We start from the raw sequence: 21382 nt of genomic DNA, 5'->3' as shown, positions 1-21382 counted from the left end.
GTCGCGCCTAGAATTAAATTGGCGCAAAAGCGTGAGGCCATAAGGTCACATTCACATTACAGCTGAGAAAATCAACACCAAGAAACTAAAAACATTATTATCGAGACCAACTATTTTCTTGGAAGAAAAAGTATCACACAGCAGTATAGAGATTCAAATGTAAAGCCTCATAGGATAAAAACCATTGCTATATAAATGAATCCTACAGGAACCGCTTAAAAGAGATGTCCATTCAAATAAGTACTCAAGAGAGCAAAATTATGTCAAAGACAACAGAAACCAGACCACGCACAACGGAGTCGTGTAGGCCTGTCAACCCTTTTTAACACGTCCTGATCGATGTCCAGGCTAACCAACATACTATGTAAAAAATCAAGCCTCAAGACTACCACCCCAATATCCGATGCATCCGTTAGTCTATCCGGTCTTGCAACTAAATCGTTCACCATTTCTAGTGCACTTCCTAAATCCGCCATCTTGTTCCCTCGCGAGCGAAACTTTATCTTCAATGACGTCATTTTCTGACATCCTATAATTATTGGCGGATTTGGGCTGGCGGTAAGAACTGAACATTCAACGAACATGGCGCTGCAATGTTGAACTTGATCTGACAAAGTCCGACATTGCGTTACAGATTATCGTAGTCTATGTTAAAGTCATAGGTTCACACGCGCTGTTGAACATTTTGATTATATATTAGTATCGCGATCTTCTTGTAGTTTTGCCTATGCGCGAGCCGTCAATATTTCGTGGTATTGCCGTCTCACTTTTGCGGCCTGTGATTGGTTCTAATGTTGAAATTGACGTCATTGCACTGAATTGGGTTGCTGACGTACGCAAACAAATACGTTTCGCAGGTAGAAAGAATTGAAATTTCGATCAGGCGCGGGTTGATTAGTTTACAGTTTTTTGAGACGGCAATACCACATTATATTAACGGCGTTGAGAGAAAGTATATTCCGTATTGGGCTCCGTCGCTTCGCGACTCCGCCCAATACGGAATATATTTTCTCCCAACTAGCCGTCAATATAATGTGGTATTGCCGACTCATAATCGCAATTTGTTTACAGAAGTCGATGTATATGAGTTTAAAGTCTAAATTTACAAACTTGGTATTGACGACATGAAATGTAAAGTTGACCTAAAAGCTTGGTATTAGCGACGTAAAATCAAAAGTTGTTCGTTTAAGTTGGAAGTTGATTTGTATTTACCGACTTTGTGTTGGTAAGTTCGAAGTTTGTTTACGTGAATATTAATGTTGACATGACACAGTCCGATGCCGGTATGTAAAGTTGGATGTTGCGTTACAACTTCGATTTTTGGCGGAGATGGAACGCCATACAAAACCTGGTTTGATTTTGTGTTTTGTTCTGAGAACTATTCCGTAAAGATTGCACGCAAGAAAAGAAAATACTGACTTTTTCCACATTTCTTCGTGTTTTCCCTTTTGTCCTTAATAATGCGCCTGGTATTAGGTTCACCAAAAAAAAAAAAGTTTCATGATTGGGTTTCTGTCAGTTTTTACGACACTCAAAGTTTGCTTATTTTATGGCAGGTACCTGGTACTGACATAAGGTGGGAAAAAAGTTGACTTCAGTGCAAATTTCTGTCAGAATGGGTACTTTGTTTGGATGAAGGTGAATTGAAGCCATGCTCACAATCCAAGATGGTAGCACCTTTTGGGTCTGTTTTATAAGATACAACAAGCATGTCTACCACTGCTATATGGGATCCCCGAACTCAAGCTCACTCAGTGATAGAATAATATCGTTATTTATATTTGTGTTCAGACAGTACATGGGGTTATATAATCCTGTGACTACCTACTGTCGAGTCATTCTTCCTTAGGCAACTTAAGCTGCTTAAGGGAAGTGTAGGTGACAAGGTCCTTTCCCAAACATTGTTTTAGGGGAGCACATGGACCACATTGTATAAATAATTGTTTGAAAAGGCTTGAAAGGCAAAGGGTATAGGCTCAAACTGTATTGATTACCCTTTTATCTTCACAGAATGGTGATAAGGACTCTGTGAAATCTGAATCGTATGAGAAGATTTGTGATGTCCCAGGTAGTGAATAAAAATAGAGTTGATCAAGACGTTTATGAACGGCAAGGGTTTGCATCTATATTTTCTATGCACATTCCAAATGCAAATCTTTTGCAAATCTTTGGAAAGAAACATTTTAACGAGTTCCCGGTAAGATTCCAAATTAAGCTCAGTTGAAAAGAGCATCAGTTTTTTTCAAAACTGTAGCTCCTCCTGAGATTGAATTGACTAAGGCTAGTGCTCACTTACATCTGTTCAGTTTTTTTTTTCAATTTCTTCAGGATGGCCAAATTACTACACTCCTCAACTCAGTTGATAAAAATGAATATTTGTTTTTGTTACGATATACACTTTCGGTAAGCTTAACTTCCGGTACATTTACATATCTGTCAATCATATTTTGATATATATACAAGCGCATGCAACTAGGAGCGTGAGAGAGTTGATTAAAGATGGCTTACTGTCGTTAACTTCCAAACTACGTTCAAAACAGTTTTCACTTTACTTATCTGAAACTTGTTGCTTTAGTATTTTCAAATTATGTTGCTGCCTGCAACTTTGAAAATAAAATTAGTGATCAAACTTCTCAACTTTATTTACCTTGAGACAATCAAAGCTTAACTTGAATTAGTGTTTCGAAATGGATTCCAGCACAAACTAATAACTTTGACTAGAAATTAATGTTATCACTTTTATACTGGATAATCATAATTTAGCATGCCTTTCTACACACAGGAACTGTATTTCTAATACTCTTTTCCTCTAGTGAGAAAATTAAAACCTATAATCCTTGAAGTTGAAGTTGATTTTTATTGGGGTGCTATTAAGTAAATACGGGATTACCTGACCCGAAGGTAGCGTGGCTAATCCAGGCGGGCCAGGAAATAAGGAAAGATGAAAGACTGCCAAAAAGAATATACATCATAACGACTACTCCGACTATTGCGTGACAGTAAGGAAAACGAGCGGTCGTTGTGGACTGGATTCCAGTTTCTTTTTGAAACCCCGCTATTCACACGCGGAAGATGTCTGCGGACGGCTCGGACGTGGGGTATATTTCTGTTTTAACAGTAGGTATATACTGCTGAAACCGTGGCCGCCAAAACAGCAGAAGAAAGTCGTTGGTGAGACGGTCCTAACGTTGAAAGAATTGCGGCAATGCTCTGCGCTTTTTCTTTTTACCCGTGGATATATCCACGAGTTTTGGTGAGGTTCTTTATGCAAATGTGTCACTCCTGCGTAACCGGAAGATCGATCTAATAGACTACTTTCATAAATGGCGACCGATTTGATATTTATGTTAATTGAACCTACTGGCCTCATTGGGTTAACATGTTCTTTTGAATTTTGCACATTGCAGCGAGGCTAGAAACAAAAGAATATTTTATCGGGCCGGCATTATGAAAAAGGTCTATAAGCCAATCAGCATGCATAATCACAACACAGCTTAGAAAGCTGTGAGTTCCTGTTCGCGAGGTTGTGCGCCGCCATTGCTGTATGTCGCTTTTTTTTTAAAAGTGTTTGAGCACCTTCCGCTGTATTTAGAAGCAAGAAACGGAAGAATTAAAGAAATGGCTTTCTTCGAAGGTGAAGCAAAATATTCTGAACAAGTACAGATTGCTGCAATTAATTGTGCACCGCCTTTCACTGACCAACGCGAAGATTTTAATACATGTAGAAATGGAATCGGCAGACACATGGTGAGAAGACAGTGCCTGTTCATCCCCTAAATTCACGGGGGATAAATAAATTTCATTTGGAACGTGACTGCCATTTGGAGAGTAACATCGAAGCTATCAAAGTATACCAATGTTTATCAAAGCTATCACGAAGTTTTGCAAGCTACATGAATACGACTTGAACAACATCCGTGATATGAAAAACAGTATATGCTCCTCGGGACAGAGAACCTTCCAGGATTAATTCCTTGCAAGAAAACGTCGAGCTTGTTTCAAAAAGACAAGGTAATTAGAAAATGTATGGTGCATTATTTAAATAAGGACGTACCGAGCTCGTCTGAGTTGAGAAAGTGTTTATCTCTTGCTTTTGGAAAATATTATACCTCTATACCTAGACCGCAACTCAGATATCACAATCTTCGAGAGTAGGAGATTCAAATCGTCCTTTTTATCTTATTATCCACAGGACTGCTAAACACAAAAAAGACTTGTCAGTTCTATTGTGTATTCAAGATCAATCTGCTACTACGCATTCGACAAAATTGAACCAACAAAATGAAATTTATTGTCTATCAAGAGAAAAGCTATTGATATCAGGAGACATTGAATCGAACCCAGGCCCTGTTGCTCATGGAACGAGTACACATACAGCACATACAATACTGAGAAATCCTTCTATAGCACTAGTACTGTTGCGGGCTCGATTAGCTCAAAAACGATTGAAGGCAGTAGAATGTACCTCAGATGGTTCATGCTTCTTTTCTTCTGTTGCCCACCAGTTATATAATGATCCTTCCTATCACATGAATGTGCATGCTGCTGGAGTTGAATCCATCAGAAACAACCGTCACAAATGTATTGGACCCATTACAGAGCAATTGTGCGTTTGTTGTCACAGCAACATGCATGGTGTGATGCACTTATTGTGCAAGCAGTTTGAAATGCATTAAATGTTACTATACGTATAAATGAATCCATTGAAGGGTGGGCACCAGTAACTGTTATCAGTCCTATAAGCGGACAACAGCGAACTACTGTGAACATTGGACATCTAGATGGAAGACACTATGTTTCAGCACTTCAGTTAGAATATTATAATGACAGTATTTCAGGTTATGAAATCAGTGGTGTTACCGATGTCAACAATTATTCAGAGCCTGGTAATAATCGATTAATTAACGATGGCCAAAAATGATGTGTGTCAGTAATAATTTCTACAAAGCAGTGGCAGTGGAGAATCTATAAAGCGGAAGAGACAAAATCACTTGAAGAGTTCAGGAAAAAAGAAAAAAAATGCAAAATGCCAAAAAAGATCTGAAATATTGAAGCAGCAAGGGAATAGGAAAAGAAAAGCAATCCAGAACATATCAGAGACCTAACCAGAAAAGCATAAAACCATTTCAGGAAAGCTATGCAGAGCTCAAGGCTAAACCAAACTGAAATTTGTCAAGGTCAAGACTCTATTAGACATTCCATGTCAAAAGTGATTCAGTCTTTTTCGTGATAAGATATAACACATGGCCCTGAATATGTATGCACTTGCTGTGATCAGTTATGGTTCAGATCATCTGTTTCTAAGTGTAACAGTATTGTTGGAGGAATGTATAACTGACACAAAAAGTGTTAATATTACTGAATGGATCTGCTCTACTTGCTAAACCTGATGACATTGACAATATGATCTGGGAGCAAAAATCAGACCTTATTCAAAATTACCCTGTCATCTGTGCAACGAACTTTGAACACATAGTACAGCTCTTTATGGAGGATGTGTTAAAGAGTAATCTTATGCTATTGGAGAAATGGTATATGTATTTCACAGGGTTGAATTCCAGCAAATGGGATTACCTCACATACATGCATTATTTTGGGTATCTAGTTGCATATGAGAGCCCACCGTGCTGTTACACAATTATCCAACTATCAATGCTAATGCATAAAGAAAACTTCAGCCTGCCAATTTTAAACAATCGCGGTAACTTTCATATCCACGAGTAACGACAGTGGCACTTTGATTTTTTAATTTGACCACCGGTAGGCAGTAGAGTAGGCCACAGGATAGGCCATGGCCTACCCCACGTTTTGTCTACACCCTGATTAGAGCAACAAATGAAGACCAAAGGATGCGCTACCATCTTGTGGCATGATTAAACTAAATTGTAACTAAATGCCAACAGCTGAACTAAATATGCCACAAATCACAATCAAAGTTGATAAAAACTTACCCTCCTCACATGTCCTCTCATCTGAATTTAACGATAAACCAGCAGGACAAACACATTTGTGTCCAGATGACTCTGTTACACAGAAATGACTGCATCCTCCATTTTTTACATTACATGAACTTGAGGCTACATGTAGAAAAAAGGTGTCATTTGGAATCCAGGAAAATACTACTGTGTATAATGCTAACTACAACGATACTGCTACATAGCTTTACTTTTTTGAAAGAGCTTTTGGCAAGGGCCAGGGTGCAGAATATCTTACATTAGTAAACAACAATCCAGTTATCTCTGATTATGCCAGGTAGTATTTCTTATTATCCCAGGATATGGTTCTGGATTATGCGTGACTATCTCTATTTAGTTTGGCTTACACTAAAACTGTATCACTGTTCTTAGTGCCTGTTAATACTGGTATATGTCAAAATTATAACTTCCTCTTCGCTTCACAGTTTCACAGATATTTTGCTGCTTTTTAGTCCCAAAAGTGTTCCTGATATTAAAAATAAGGGTCTACTGGCTTTAATGACACTTGCTGCAGAGGTTGCCCTTGTGCATGTTGAATCCGCTAGGTACCCTAGTCACAACACCATGGGATATAAGTTGATAGATAGCCAGTGATGCCCATTTTAGTGATAAGCAAGGATCCCTCTTATACACAACAAGCACTTTTAAAAAGCCAGTTTCATTTTGACTTCCAACTTTTAATTAATAGTTGTGGGGTTGGGTTCCCCTCCCCAATATACAATAGTTCTTGATTGTTTTACGTAAAAACAATTCTTCCACTTATTAGTGCTTGTTGTGCATAAGATGATTCCTTGTTTTGCACTCAGGGCATCACTGACTATCTATCACCTCTTAGTATAAATGCTCTAGCCATCTATCACGAAAGCCGTTCTCGAATTGGCTACGCTACTCGCTATCTATATATTCTGTGATAGATAGCAATTAACGGTTGTCAACAAAATGGCGGCCGCTTCTTCGCGTTTACCGCGAAGTGTCTGTGAGGAGGATTTAGATCATTTACTTGTTTAGTTTTGAACGACTAGTAGATTTATACTAAACCAACTCGATTATTCGCTCTCGATTTCTATGCGTGACAGAAATCTCGAGCTCATAATCTGATTGTTAAATATCACACATAAGTAGGAACCTCTTGGATTGAACATGCGCAGAATACGTCTTGTGTTGAGGAAACGTTATAAAATGCCTTGTGACATCTTTCCTGGGTGCTTGTATGCAAGATATAAGAGTGAAAGAAATGAAATAACACTTAATACCTGACGATTGCCTTGAACTGTCATAGGCAACGATTCCCATAGCTCGGCCACTTACAGTGTAATCACTTATTATGAAGTCCCCGGTGTCGGCATCCAGTTTGTGTAACCTTCTACGTGTAGCCCAGTCAGTAAAATATAAGAAAGGAGGTATCAAGGCTACTCCAAAAGGGTGTAAGCCGCTTTGCTGGAAAAGCAGTCTTCTGTTGCTGCCGTCATAATCGACAGATTCGACTCTGTCGACTCCTGCGTCTGCCCAGAAAATTTTCTGGTTTCCTCTGTCAAGTTCAATACCATTCGGCCAGTAGAGATCTGATGTTACTATAGAAATTCTTTGATTTCCATTTAAGGTTGCTTTTTCAATTTTTGGATTAAGACCCCAGTCAGTCCAAAACATGAATCTGTAAGAAACCAATTTGGTAAATATGATAATGTGCTAAAATTATAATTCTAATTGTCTCGCTCCTTTCTTTGTATAGGAGCATACGAGGTTTGAGCAGTTTTGTGACGAAACGGTGCACATAGCTCAACTTTTTGGCGCCTTTCCGTTTAGTTATTTGATGAACTGTTGTTCTCTCTCTTCTGTGGTGTACCATTTCTGTTTCTCTGCTCTCCTGAGTTAGTAACAACTTTTGATGGACTTTATATTCAGCCATATAGTGTACTAGAATTAGTTCAATGAAATTTCTTCTACGAAAGTGGGGAACAAAAATGTGAAAGTTCAACCATTTTGTAGCGACAAGTCATTTGCAGGTGTAGCCTTATCACTAATCACTATTGGTACTTGCCCCTCTTCCCCCCCCCCCCTTCCCTGAGTTTGTAAATGTGACTTTTTTTTCTTTTTCGCGTGATTCAATGAGCAAAGTGCTTACTCACCCACTATCAGGATCCACAGCTATATCCCTTGGCTTGTCGAGCCCAGCAGAGATCACACTTCGCTGGTTATTGCCTGATAAGTCAGATACAGATATCGAGTCGTGTATCGTATCAGACCAGTATAGTTGTGATGTCCTCCATTCCACTGCAAGTCCATCACAAACACCGATGTTACTAATGATAACGGTTACGCTTGATCCATCAATTCTAGAGCGTTTTATGTTTAATTCTGTGACATCGCTCCAAAATATGTAGCCCTGGCTGAAATGGACATCAATGGCCACAGCTCTTGTCAAACCCGACAGAACTGAATGTACTGCTGAAGTTTGGTAGTGAATCGTTATTATGTCAGTTGTATTTGATACGAGGAGGCAAGGAGGGCTGCATGCATGACCTACATTGACCGAAAGAAAAGAGAAAAAGTGAGTACATTAGTAGTATGTAAGGTAATTTAGCTTTAGCAGTAATCCAATAGCAGTAATGATTCTAATGCTTGTCATGATGACTTAATTATCATGACGAACATTAAGGGATTTAAGACAAACGGTAATTTGATAGTACTAATGTAAAACCATGTTTCGTTATTTGTGAACCTGAGCGAGTCACTGGGTAAATATGAATCGCTTCTTGTTCACTCTATTTTCTGTATATTTCATGATCGTGCAATTTTCTTATTAGGATTCGAACCGCACAACTTCCATTGCTGTAACATCCCTAACGTGAACCAGAATAAAAGGTTTGATAACATTGAAACGATCGCGACCGACAAAACACTTTCTTCAGTGTGGTCTACCTTCGAATACACTGAACTTGTTAACGCCTTCATGTTATTTCTTTGGTTATACATTGTATGTTCTAAAACCAAGCCTGCCTATAACTTATGTCGTCGTGATGACGTGTCCCATTAGTGAACTGATTATATATTAATCAGGTGCGGGGAGAAAAGTGAAACTAACAAACATGTAATAAGCGACTGAAGCAAACTGCCCACACACCATTCAAAGGTGGACATCACTACATGAATTTCCTAGACTGGACAACTCAAATAGAAAACCATTCTTTCGTTCAGCAACAGCGTCTGGTTTATTTTGTTTTTCGTTGAAAACAAATTTATGACACTTCTCTGTTACTTTTCATGGCCAAATTGGTCGTCAATAAAAAAAGAAATTGTATATACGCCCTCTAACGCTTCCTCAGGAGGGCTCAATAGAGACAATATGCAAAATATCCGCTCCCAAGGCATTTCGTTGCTGGCTGCATGGAAAATTGATGTGCTGGCAATCCCTTGCTGGCCGGGGTTCTTTCAAACCATTGCTTGATAGCATAGTTTTTATTTAGGAAAAGGAAAAGCGTGTTTTTTCAGCGAGTGAGGTCAAATTTCACAGTATTTCCTGGGAAACCGGAAATATGTCAACAGGCAAGCTTGCTGGGCGCGACGACAGATTGGGTGTAGCGCAACATGTGACGAATAGGTTTGTTGCGCTACCGTCTTTGAACTTTTTATTTGACAGCTGTCGACTGATCCGGAAGCTGGTTTCCTCATTCAAAATTCAGATATTTCCTCCGCTCTAACCGTCTCTGGAGAAACCAAAGTTGCCCCTATTGTAATTGTTTTGAGGGCTCTTTACATGGTTTTATCGCAACGTTCCCGTTCCTCATTTTATTTTCGAAGGAAAGGTAAGCTTCTTTTCCTTTATTGCGCATTCACATGCTTTAGTTTGAATCAATTTTCCGAATTCGGGCTCTGATTCTATAATTTATCTCTTCTCTGCTGCTTCGCGCCTGCCATTTCTCCTGGTCAAACGAGATTATTCATTCTACCGACATTTGGGAAAAGAACTATACATTAAAGGTTACCCTGAGGGCCAGAGGAATTTTTTTTTGGTTCGGAGAGAAGTCACTCAGCGATTCCACATAAACGCTGAGCGTTCTCTCCGAACTTGACAATACAATTCCTCTGGCATCCAGGGTAATTGAAGGTAGGAGTCATAATAGATAAATTGTAGAGCAAAAATTTACATGACTGAAAATTTTCTGTTCTGCCTCAGGATATATCTGCCACAGTGTCCCTTTGGCCGGATCCCTGGCATGAATATTCTTCGGACGATTCGGTCTTAATTTTCGAGAGACCCCCCTCAGCAAGCAAACATTTTCCTGGTGAAGCAATATACCACTTATGCAAATTTGTGTCTGTCTTTAAAAGAAACGACAAAAAAATGTCTTTATTTTATTTTATTTAAACATGTTTTATTGGCGGAGTTTGCACTAATAGAAAAAGAACTCATCAAGAGGGCTCACTTCGAAATAACATTAAATAGTTAGTCAAAGCGGCAGCAAAACAGACAAAAAGAACATTTAAGCAAAGCTAGCAGGTGGAAAATACACACTTAAGTACTTTTATTAAATCTCTTCGAATCAGATATGAAAGACTGGACATGAAAAAATAAATCACTATTTTGATTTGGAGAAAGTAACTGTGATCGCAACAGAAAACTGATATAATTTCTGCTTTGGACGTAGAAGACCATATATGACCAAATATGCGAGCAACAGAGGAGAGCTAATTAATTCTAGGGGCAAAATAAAGTGGACATTCAAGAAAGAAATGCTTAACTGACTCGTTGTAAAAACCACAAAGACACGCAGGACTTTCTTTGCAACCTATTTTAAAAAGATAACAGTCAAGGTCGTTAACTGCATGTGAACAAAGGTACGCCCAAATTGAGAAAGAGGCACTCGCCACTACTTGGGCATGTGAACGCTTCAACAGCTACCTACTCGGGAAAACCTTTGATGTGCAGACAAATCACAAGCCCTTAATTTATCTCATAAGCTCAAAGGAAGATCTGGATTGCTTACCTCCTCGCATTCAACGCTTCCGAATGTGGTTGATGAAATACAGCTTCAACATTGTCCATGTACCTGGAAAGAATCTAAACTGTGCCGACGCCCTTTCGAGAGCTCCAAATTCTGAGCCGACAATGGATTGCTCCTTAGAAGAAGAGGAAAATCTTTACGTTAACTATGTCTTCCAGACTCTACCTGCAACTGGAAAACGCCTGGAGGAAATTAAAGCTCATCTGCAGGAAGATGAAGTGTGCAAACAGATCATGGCTTACTGTAATAAAGGCTGGCCAGAAAAGTGCTCCTTAAAGGTCCAGTAAAGCTGTATGCCCCCTTTGCAGTCGAACTTACAGTTCAAAATGGGTTATTACTCAAAGGAAGTCGATTGGTAATACCAGCTTCAATGCGATTGGACATGTTAGACAGATTACATGCCGGTCGCCAAGGTATAGTGAAATGCCGCGTCCGAGCAAGAGAGAGTGTCTGGTGGCCTGGGATAGGTCGACAACTAGAAGAGCTTGTAAACGAGTGTCCCTTTTGCAGAAAGTACTGACGAAACCATGTCGAGCCTATGACCGCATGGGAACTCCCAGACTACCCTTGGCAAAACTCTTCTGGAAAGGAAAGACATACATACTAGTGGTAGACTATTACTCTCGTTTCATTGAAGTGTCTCCGTTAGCAAGTACTACATGACAAAGCATCATCGCAAGTCTGAAAACTATATTCAGTCGTTTCGGGATTCCTGAAACGTTTATCTCTGACAACGGTCCTAACTACGCATCAAAGGACTTTGTGAACTTTGCAAGGGACTATGGATTTACCCATGTCACGAGTAGCACACTTTACGTACAGGCTAACGGAGAGGCGGAACGGGCAGTACAGACGGTGAAGAGATTGTTTGACAAGTGCCCTGATCCCCACTTAGCTCTATTGGCATACCGTTCAACACCTTTGGAACAAGGGTATAGCCCCGCACAACTTCTTATGTCACGAAACCTGCGTACGACGGTACCTGTACATCCCTGCAAGCTGAAACCGGAGGTGATTGCACCTGAACGTCTTAGCAAGAAGGACTCTGAACTCAAGCAGAGGCAAAAAGAGAACTATGATTAGCGTCATAGAGTTCATGACTTGCCTCCCTTGACGGCCGGTGACCAAGTTTACCTTCCACAAATGAAGACAGACGCCACTGTTCGGAGAGAGTACGGTGAAAGGAGTTACATTGTGTCAACGCCTAATGGTCAGGTGCAGCGGAACAAAAGACACCTTAACTCGCTGCCCAAAGACTTGGTAACAGAAGTCCCACAATCCTCACCACAGCCTGGGATGAAGGCTGTAGTACTAGCCCAGTTCCCTCGGATCAGGAGAACACAACCCGTTCTGGTCGCGTAGTGCGACCGCCACAGAGACTGGTTGCGAAATAGACTGAACACTCAGTTTCTCCACTCTGAGAAGTCAAAATGCTTAAATTTAAAAAACGGAGGTCGCCGAGAGAGCAAAATAAATCAAGACTTAAAGCATTCGTCGGAAATACATCGGAGCGAAAAACCTGTTATTGGTTTAACCAGAAAAAACATTTAGTTTATGTAAGTAGTATAAACAAAGGTAAAAGAAATGTAAAACTGTATTCTAACAGGAAAAAAAACCCAAATACTTCAGGACACACCACAGAAAACAATGTCCTTTAATAGGTTTCTTAGTCATGTCCGGACTAATTTACTGAAAACCTACCCAAACTTAACGGCTACTTCTAAAAGAGGGAATAATAAATCGCTAAATGAAAACAGGGAACGGGGAATCCCTAAAATAGGGAATCTCTAAAAGGGGGAATTACTAAAATGAGGAATTTCTAAAGGAGGAATTACTGAAATGGGGAATCTCTGAAAGGGGGAATCACTAAAATGGGGAAACTCTAAAAGGGGGAATTACTGAAAAGGGGAATCTCTAAAAGGGAGAATTACTAAAATGGGAAATCTTTAAAAGGGGGAATTACTAAAACAGAGAATCTCTGAAAGGGGGAATTACTAAAATGGGAAATCTCTAAAAGGGAGAATTACTGAAATGGGGAATCTCTAAAAGGGGGAATTACTAAAAGGGAAATCTTTAAAAGGGGGAATTACTAAAAAAGGGAATCTCTAAAAAGGGCGAATTACTAAAATAGCGAATCTCTAAAATGGGGAATCCCTTAAAGGGGGAATTACTAAAATCAGGAATCTCTAAAAGGGAGGATTACTAAAATATGGAATCTCTAAAGGAGGGAATTACAAAAATAGCGAATCCCTAAAATGAGGAATCCCTAAAAAGGGGAATTTCTAAAATCGGGAATCTCTAAAAGGGAGAATTACTAAATTAGGGAATGTCTTAAAGAGGGAATTACTAAAATAGCGAATCTCTAAAATGGGGAATCCCTAAAATGGGGAATTACTAAAATCAGGAATATCTAAAAGGGGGAATTACTAACATAAGGAATCTCTAAAGGGGGAATCTCTAAAAGGGGGAATTACTAAAATGAGGAATCTCTAAAAGGGGGAATTACTGAAATGGGGAATCTCTAAAAGGGGGAATTACAAAAATGGGGAATCCCTAAAAGGGGGGAATTACTAAAATGGGGAATCTCTAACAGGGGGATTTACTAGAATGGGAAATCTGTAAAAGGGGAAAGGGGAAAGGGGGAATTACTAAAATGAGGAATCTGTAAAAGGGGGAATTACTAAAATGGGGAATCTGTAAAAGGGGGAATTACTAAAATAGAGAATCTCTAAAAGGGGGAATTACTAAAATGGGGAATCTGTAAAAGGAGGAATCTGTGAAAGGGGGAATTACTGAAATGGGCAATTACTAAAACGGGGAATCACTGAAAGGGAGAATTATTAAAATAGGGAATCTCTAAAATGGGGAATCTCCAAGGCCGGGAAAATTTAGAGAGATCTTATCTGTTGATTTTAATTACAAGCTTCGTTTTAACAGTGCAATTCTTGAACCGCTGGTACAATTTGCACCGAAATGCCGGCTATTAAAATATCAACGAAACAGTGTTTCTATCGTAAATCTACGGACGAAACATACATATGAAGGAAACATACAATATGAACGTTATAAAGCTGGAACGGGTTACTTTTTGCCAAAAATACCGTATGAAAAAAAACAAGTTGATGGATTTAAAGTCGGAAAACTTTGCTCTTTACATTTTGAAAAATCGTACAACGCGAGAGTAGTAGAGATTGAAGCGAGTCCTTCTAAGCACCTTTGACAATTCACCATTATGGTCGAGCAAAAGAAGAAGCAAAAGAATAATCTTACTTCGACATTTGGTTACACTGTGGGATATCAGTCGTAAGCGGAATTTAAGAACGCACTATAATAATGTCTAATTTTCAAAGGCCTGGGATTTTGCACATCACTGCCAATTTTTTTCATGAACGTGGGTCCAATTCCCTGACAATCATTTTGATCAAGGCAGCTGAGGAAGTTTTTCAAGGAGCTAACTTTTCCCTCACCCCCAAAGGTCTCGAGATCAAAGTACACATATTCGAGCATCATCACCATTGGATCCTCACATACGGCCTTGAATGAAACAATGTTTTTGTGCTGTAAATCCTTTAAAATCTTGGCCTCCTTCGTGAACGTAGCCGTAAAATCCCGAGCTGTACTTAACAGCTTTTTTACAATTACATTTTCTACGGGCTTTCCTTTAGATTGAAACGTGGTCAAAAACACCGCTCCAAAGGTCCTTTGACCTAACACTTCTTGGCCGACGAGGTCTTCCCACCGAAACTTCGGCAAACCAGCAATGCGTCCAACCCTTTCCTTTTCCTGGCAAAAGCCAAGGGAAACTTAAACTCAACCATGATCACTTAACATCATCTCGGCTGAGAAAAGATCAAACATTGCCTGTTGCGAAAATATATTTTTTATGGTTTACCCGCCATCGCGAACATCTTTGGGAGAATTTAGTATTTCTTTAATTGGTTTTTCATGCTTTTCGTCATCCGCTGCTCAAATTTCCCCTTTATGTGTTTGTTTGCGAGTGAACGGTGAGGTATCCATCAAACTGAGTACCACACAATTAAAAGTATTAAGGAAATGACTCAATAAGCTAACTATATAACACGAGGATGCTTTGGATTTTGCATATTCTCATTACTATTGAATTTAATTGTGCACTACTGTTGAATGAATCGGTCCAATTGTGATGATGTTTTTTGTATTTGTCCGAGAAAAGGAAATACCGTCATGTTTTCCACCATTTCTATTTGCAGACAGGCAATTAAATTATTTGTTGCCCTACCTCGTAAGATGCCTGCGGATCGTTGGTGTAAAAATTGACTAGTTTAACAGCAAAAAGGAGCGGTGTTCATTGCAAAGACCGTACCGTGAATGATATGAATCCAAATATGACTCTACCGCTGGGTAGCTGGAGGGGAAACCGAAGTCCTAATCCCTGGAACGCAGTACAGCGTTCATAAACCTAAACCGCTATCGTCCTCCAATTTTTGATGATTTCGTGGAGATGAAGATTTTTTGAAATTGATTCTCCGTGGCCAACAAACTCCTGAACTCTTACCGAAAGACTAATCAAACGAAACAAATCTCTTTAGTTCCGTGTAGCTTCAAATTTAACTTCTGCAAAAAACTGCAATTTTACTGGAAACTTTTTATTCTAAACAAGGTTTGCTTCCTGGTAATGATTCTTACAAGCTGTGAAAACTCAGATGGTATAAAAAAACAATTTCCTGGCTGGAGACGTGAAACTATATAATAGAGCTTTCTGGTGACAAAAGTCGACACCACTTTTCTCGCTGGTGATGAGGAACGGCTCTTTTTTTCCCATGGTAGTTAATTATTACACACAGAGTACTCCACATGCGTGGAACAGTCATTAAACATTACATACTAGATTTTTTCAAGATGTTGTCGTTGAGCCCTCTTGCTTCTTCAGCCTGCTTTCGCAGTAAGCAAAAAATAAATCGATGAAACTATCGACTCTTTCCCTTCAGCCAAATAAACGGCAGTTTTTTTTTCACTGAATTTTTAAAGTGTAACGGATCAGCTAACATCGTTTGCATTCTTGGATTTGTAATCAACGCCACATGCATGTATATTGTAAGTGACACCGTGGTTCCAATTAACTAGGGTCTGCGAACGAAAACGAAAACTGAACGTTTTCTTGTCAAGTTATGAATAGGACCTTGGCTTAACAATGACTGAAACGTTTAAACAAATGACTGCAAACTGAAATTGCTTCTCATTTGACCTCAGAATCCAAGCGCGCCAAATCTCGTTTATCCACGCTAAGATTTACCGACTGCTGTATAGTTTTGTCTCTTTCTCCACCTTCCAAGACCTCCAACGCACTTCACAAATTCCAGATAGAGCTCTCAAAAGGTAGAAAAGTCAGAAAATTGCTACCTTACCACCAAGATCAGCCATTAATTCCGATCTACCAAAGGGGACCGGGGATCCAGTTTTAGCCATTCCAGAAGCCGCAAATTTTACACTTTCCCACGCAAGTATGACACCTTGATCCCCGGAAATAAATAAAGTTAACACCGTATGAAAGTTGTCACCGTATCTGATAAACTGTCACAGTGACTATTCACTTTCTGTTTCAGCCAACCCTGTACAGCTGTCTAACTGACTGCCGCTCCGTTTTGAAAAATGGGAATTGTCTTGGAGTTTTATCCAGTAACAATTACGTTCTTTGGAATTTGGGTTGTGATCTACCTAAAGACCATGTTTAGTTTTGAATAAATGTGTCTTACTGTGGGGTCTTTCGGTTGGAAACAGGTAAGTGATACCAGGCTTTTCACACCACTTCAGGCTATCAAAACGGGAATGCGAAAGATCCAGAGATAAAGGTTTGACCTAACGGCGCGCTGTAGTGCACTCTTGAATAAAGTTCAGTTGCTATGACTTCCTGTGTTGTTAATGAATGGTTATGAAATTTGCAATGCACATTAGTTCAGTTATTGTCAGGTGTACCCAACGTCAATTTTCGGAAAAAATCTGTTCGGAAGACGATTTGAGATCTAGAATTTTCGGAACATTTGCTGTAAAATTTCTTGCTTGCCTGCCTGTCCTAGGATTTTCGAACATCTAAAAATTGGTCTAATTGCTCATTTTTAACGGATTTTTAACCCTAAAAAGGTCACCTAGAATTTTCGAGAGCCTTTTTTCTGGATGAAATTTTCGAAAAGATAAGTTCTGATCGCTATAATTTTCGGATCACTAGACTCTCAGCTAGGAAATACGAACAGATGAAAAATTTTTAGCGGATAAAAATGTGCCTATATCTACCGTTAATATACCAAAAAACGTTTAACAATGCTATGTTTAAGTGGTTTTGAACTATATTCTCGTTGGGTGCTCCTGTATTGTGGCGCGACTCACTGTCGGGATCGTTCGCCTGGGGAACCTATCTCAACACTCAAAAGCAGTTCCTAGATCTTTTTATGACCTGTAAAAGAATCGACGTTTACGTGAGCTTAACCTCTTTTTTTGTGGGCTTCTGGGGCGGCTCTGCTGGTCTTAATTCGCTCAATTTGAATAACTACCTTCATGTCTCTTAAAAAACAACAGGAATTAGTTTTCCACTTCCGGCAAAAGTTGGAATCGACACTTTATCAAAGAAAACTCTCCTTACTTCCATAATGTAAGCTTAATTTCCGAGTGTTCTTCCGAAAAGATATATTACCAAAATCAACCGTTTAACCCCTCGATTTGGCCTTTACCTACCTCCATGCACCATTCCATTTTTCTCCTGAATCAGGGATATAGCCAGAACACAAATCCACCAAAGAAATTTTCCTGTGATCTCCTGCTTTAATTTACTGTGAGGACGGACATTGATGGCCGGAAATATTAAATAAAGTGGTGTCGCAAAGAGAGCCATGAAACCCAAACTGTCCTCATAGGACTGTTAGTTACTTTTTGTAGGATAATTACGACTAAACCGAAAATGTGCTGTCTTTTTATTCCAGTGGCCTCTGACCCCGTTTCATCACTGAAAAAACAAGAATCAGACACCATTGTTATGTTAAAAAGACACCGCTGTCAAAGCAAAAAAATTTTACATTCATATGGAAATGCGTGTCATCTTGGATGTGTAGTTAGCGAAGGACTTTAGGTGACAGTGGAATTTTTTATGGACCTTTCATTTTGTGTAAAGCAAGAAGGGACTTTGAGATGAACTAGAAAATTGTGTAGCATACGTCTAAATCGAAGTCAAGTCTTAGGGTTCCGCGGCGTTTTTTTGGGAAAATCCAAAAACGGATTTCTGATCTCGGATCAATGGATTCTTCAGCGTCAAAAAAACGCAAAATCCGAAAAAGGATTATTTTTCATGACAACGCAAACAAACAAACCCAGAGATTTTATAGCGGTTAAGGTTGTTTTGGAGAAATTCTTAAACGAAAATGCCACCAGAAAAAAAATACCTTTGCGATCGATAAAAAGAAATGACGAAAAACATGCTTTTTAAGCTGTAGGAAAGGTGCTAACAATATTATTGCTGTCAAGTAACGTTTAGTGTAATTTCTGGTGTTAAATTTGCAGGAAACCCAACTATTTTCGACCTATTCATGTCTTCGATCGAATGGTAAAAATGGCGCGAGAAAAACATTTGGGCTAAACTGTCACGTACGGTAGCTGCTGTGTATTTTGCATGGAAAACCGCTTGTCAAAAATCCTTTCCCAAAAAAACGCTGAAGTGATGAATCTCAAAAATCCGGATTTAGATTTAACCCGAAGTATCCTCCTCGAATGTGGAAACTGTGGATTCATGATCCGTTTTTGGATTTCGCCAAAAACACGCAAAATCCGTTTTTGGATTCAAGAATAATAAAAAAACGCACCCTATATATATTTATATATCTTACAGCATTTGTTCTGACCTGTAAAATGATGCTTCCGTTGCAGTTTCCTGAACACAACAGGAGAATTAAACCGTTTGAGAAAATGTGTGGTCTTTTCATTCCAGTGGCCTCTGACCCCGTTTCATCACTGAAAAAACAAGAGGCAGACACCATTGTTATTTTAAAAAGACACCGCTGTCAAAGCAAAAAGTTGCACATTTATATGAAAGTGCGCGTCATCTTGTATGCGTAGTTAGCGAAGGACTTTAGGTGACAGTGGAATTTTTTATGGGCTTTTCATTTTGTGTGAAACAAGGAGTGACTCTGAGGTGAACTAGAAAATTGTGTAGCATAAGTCTAAATCGAAATCAAGTCTTAGAAAGTTTTGGATATATTTTACAGCATTTGTTTTGACCTGTAAAATTATGCTTCCTTTGCAGTTTGCTGAGCAGAACAGGAGAAGTAAACTGTTTGAGTTAAATGTGAGGACGGAAATTGTTCAAAGTGAGTCTACTTTGTAAAGTGGTTGGAACCAGCTTGTTCTAACGAAAGGAAAGGAAATTTATTTAAGTGTCTAGTAGTTCTAGCGCTGGATCACTAATTGAGGACACTGTAAACTGAAATTAACAATGAAAGCAAATCAAGTCAAATGTTGGTTTTCAAGGAGAGGGGGAAACCGGAGTACCCGGAGAAAACCTCTCGGTGCAGAGTAGAGAACCAACAAACTCAACCCACATATGACGCCGAGTCTGGGAATCGAACCCGGGTCACATTAATGGGAGGAGAGTGCTCTTACTACGGCGCCATCCCTGCACCCCAAAGCACCCCCACCCTCTAAGGCAAATGTTTTATCAGATGAGAGCCGTATCTGCCATATCACTGAGTCTTTTGTACTGGCGGGCGAAACAGTTGTCTTAATAGGTGATAGTAGTTCAACATGCCTGTAAACACAGATTCATTTAATTTACACTTACTTAGAAACCTCAGATGAAAGAAACAACCCGGTGAAAAATATTTCTCCTACCATCATGTGAAAAGAAACGATTAATTGCTAAACATTTTTTGTACGAAGGCAGGATTATAAACATGCTTCATTTCGAGTATTTTGAACAAAGACAAACAAGATAAGTCGGATGAGGTGTTTTCGGTAGAAATGTTTCATTTTGCCAGCATCGTTAGTTCAATCTTTGTTTATAGGCCGTTATTCAAATTTTTCTTGCTGATTGTGCACAAAACATAGCGGCATTTAAAGATAATTGGTTCCGTGATAATTTTGTTAAAGTATATTGCTGCCCAATAATTGTACTGGGCGTGCAGTTATAAAATAGCTCTAGAACACCTTCTGAGCCGATAAAGAGGCACCTCTAAATATCCATTTTTTATTGTTTCCAAAGGATCTTCATATCAGCAGGCAAGTCAGAAATTTAAAGAAAACAACAAAACTTTTGAGATTAAGAGACATGTTTCGACAGAAACTTCTGTCATCTTCAGTAGATTAGTATACAAAGCGTTAAGTTGAATTTATAAGTATAGGAAAAAGTGCTAATTATGCCAGTAGATTTACGTGATGGAATTGTTGATTAAGAGAAGGTTGTTCTCTTTGAATATGAAACGCCTCTTTTATCTTGAGTTGAAAAGTCGTAGAGGCGTGATCTAATTAAAATATGGAAACAGTCCCCTGAAGACAGGGCGCGACAATGTTCGGAATTCTGTAGGTGTTTGAAGATGTGAGAGGCCCTATCACTGACTAAGTGCTCACGCACGCGTGTTTCGCCGACATAACAGGCATTACAGCCCGCAAATGCAGATTTATAAACCACACGTGAACGAAGCCCGCCAGGGATAGGGTCTTTCACACCAAGCAAGTTGTCTATCTTAAAGGAGGAAAAAACTAGTTTTATGTCCAAATCATTGCAGTAGCGTTTGATAAAGTGACGGATCTTTTTCTGAGTGACGACAGAAAAATGGCCTATGTAAGGTAGCTTAAAATAAAATATAGGTGAAGTGGGAAGGGAACCCTGGGGACAATGATTACCTAGGGTCCCAGTAATGTAACGGTTTACAACCCTTTCAATTAAATGGGCAGGGAAAAGGTTCTTTTTTAGGATTTCCATAAGCTTAGTTATGTCCTCGTGTAGCCCGAAACAGGTGTTGTTAATCTTATAGGCCCTATCAATAAGAGTCCTGATGAGACCCACTTTGTAAGAGTACGAAGTGAAACTGAAATAATTAGTTAATAGCCCAGTAAAGGTTTTCTTACGGTAAACTCTAGTTACTGGCAACCCAGTCGGAAAATGGGTAGATTATTCTTTTACTGGGTTGCTAAACCCAGTCGGAATCTGCGTAGCGTTTCGTCGTTTTATTTTTTTCCGTGCCGGTAAAAGTCTTGCCTGTCACTTCCCTGCTTAGTGGTGTCTTTGTGCATAGAGTCTTCTATGCGTATTTTGTTAGGTTTGAGGGGGCTGGGGTAATGCGTAGATTTCTCTGGTGCACACGGGAGGACATTTAATTATTAACCTGGAATGGCGTTGAAAGTCATTGTAACGCAAATGGGGTTTTAGTGCATCTTTAAACAAAATAT

The 21382-nt window shown here is 39.3% G+C and overlaps 2 protein-coding genes across 5 annotated transcripts in view; one reads left to right on the top strand and one right to left on the bottom strand.

Annotated features, from left to right (window-relative positions):
- Positions 1 to 21382, bottom strand: part of LOC138004217 (uncharacterized) — a 73820-nt gene that overhangs the window by 45797 nt on the left and 6641 nt on the right. For 2 of the 4 annotated variants that reach the window (XM_068850672.1, XM_068850673.1), the window contains exons 1-5: positions 18841 to 18948; positions 17684 to 17951; positions 8102 to 8495; positions 7229 to 7626; positions 5952 to 6077 (exon numbers count right to left, since the gene is read on the bottom strand). In XM_068850672.1, coding sequence (XP_068706773.1) covers positions 5952 to 6077; positions 7229 to 7626; positions 8102 to 8495; positions 17684 to 17840 — 1075 coding nt within the window. In that variant the 5' untranslated portion in view covers positions 17841 to 17951; positions 18841 to 18948. Of the gene's footprint in view, positions 1 to 5951; positions 6078 to 7228; positions 7627 to 8101; positions 8496 to 10960; positions 11094 to 17683; positions 17952 to 18840; positions 18950 to 21382 lie in introns of those variants that run through there. The other 2 variants (XM_068850670.1, XM_068850671.1) reach the window with 2 other exon arrangements.
- Positions 19006 to 21382, top strand: part of LOC138004215 (uncharacterized) — a 67992-nt gene continuing 65615 nt past the window's right edge. Inside the window, exons 1-2 of the mRNA XM_068850668.1 lie at positions 19006 to 19130; positions 19242 to 19305. The gene's annotated coding sequence lies outside the window, so the exon portion shown is untranslated. The remainder of the gene's footprint in view (positions 19131 to 19241; positions 19306 to 21382) is intronic.

This window comes from Montipora foliosa, chromosome 5, assembly GCF_036669935.1.
Source record: "Montipora foliosa isolate CH-2021 chromosome 5, ASM3666993v2, whole genome shotgun sequence".
Lineage (NCBI taxonomy): Eukaryota > Metazoa > Cnidaria > Anthozoa > Scleractinia > Acroporidae > Montipora > Montipora foliosa.
Note: the sequence above shows the minus strand (reverse complement) of the source record. Positions and strands in the feature narration are given on the sequence as shown.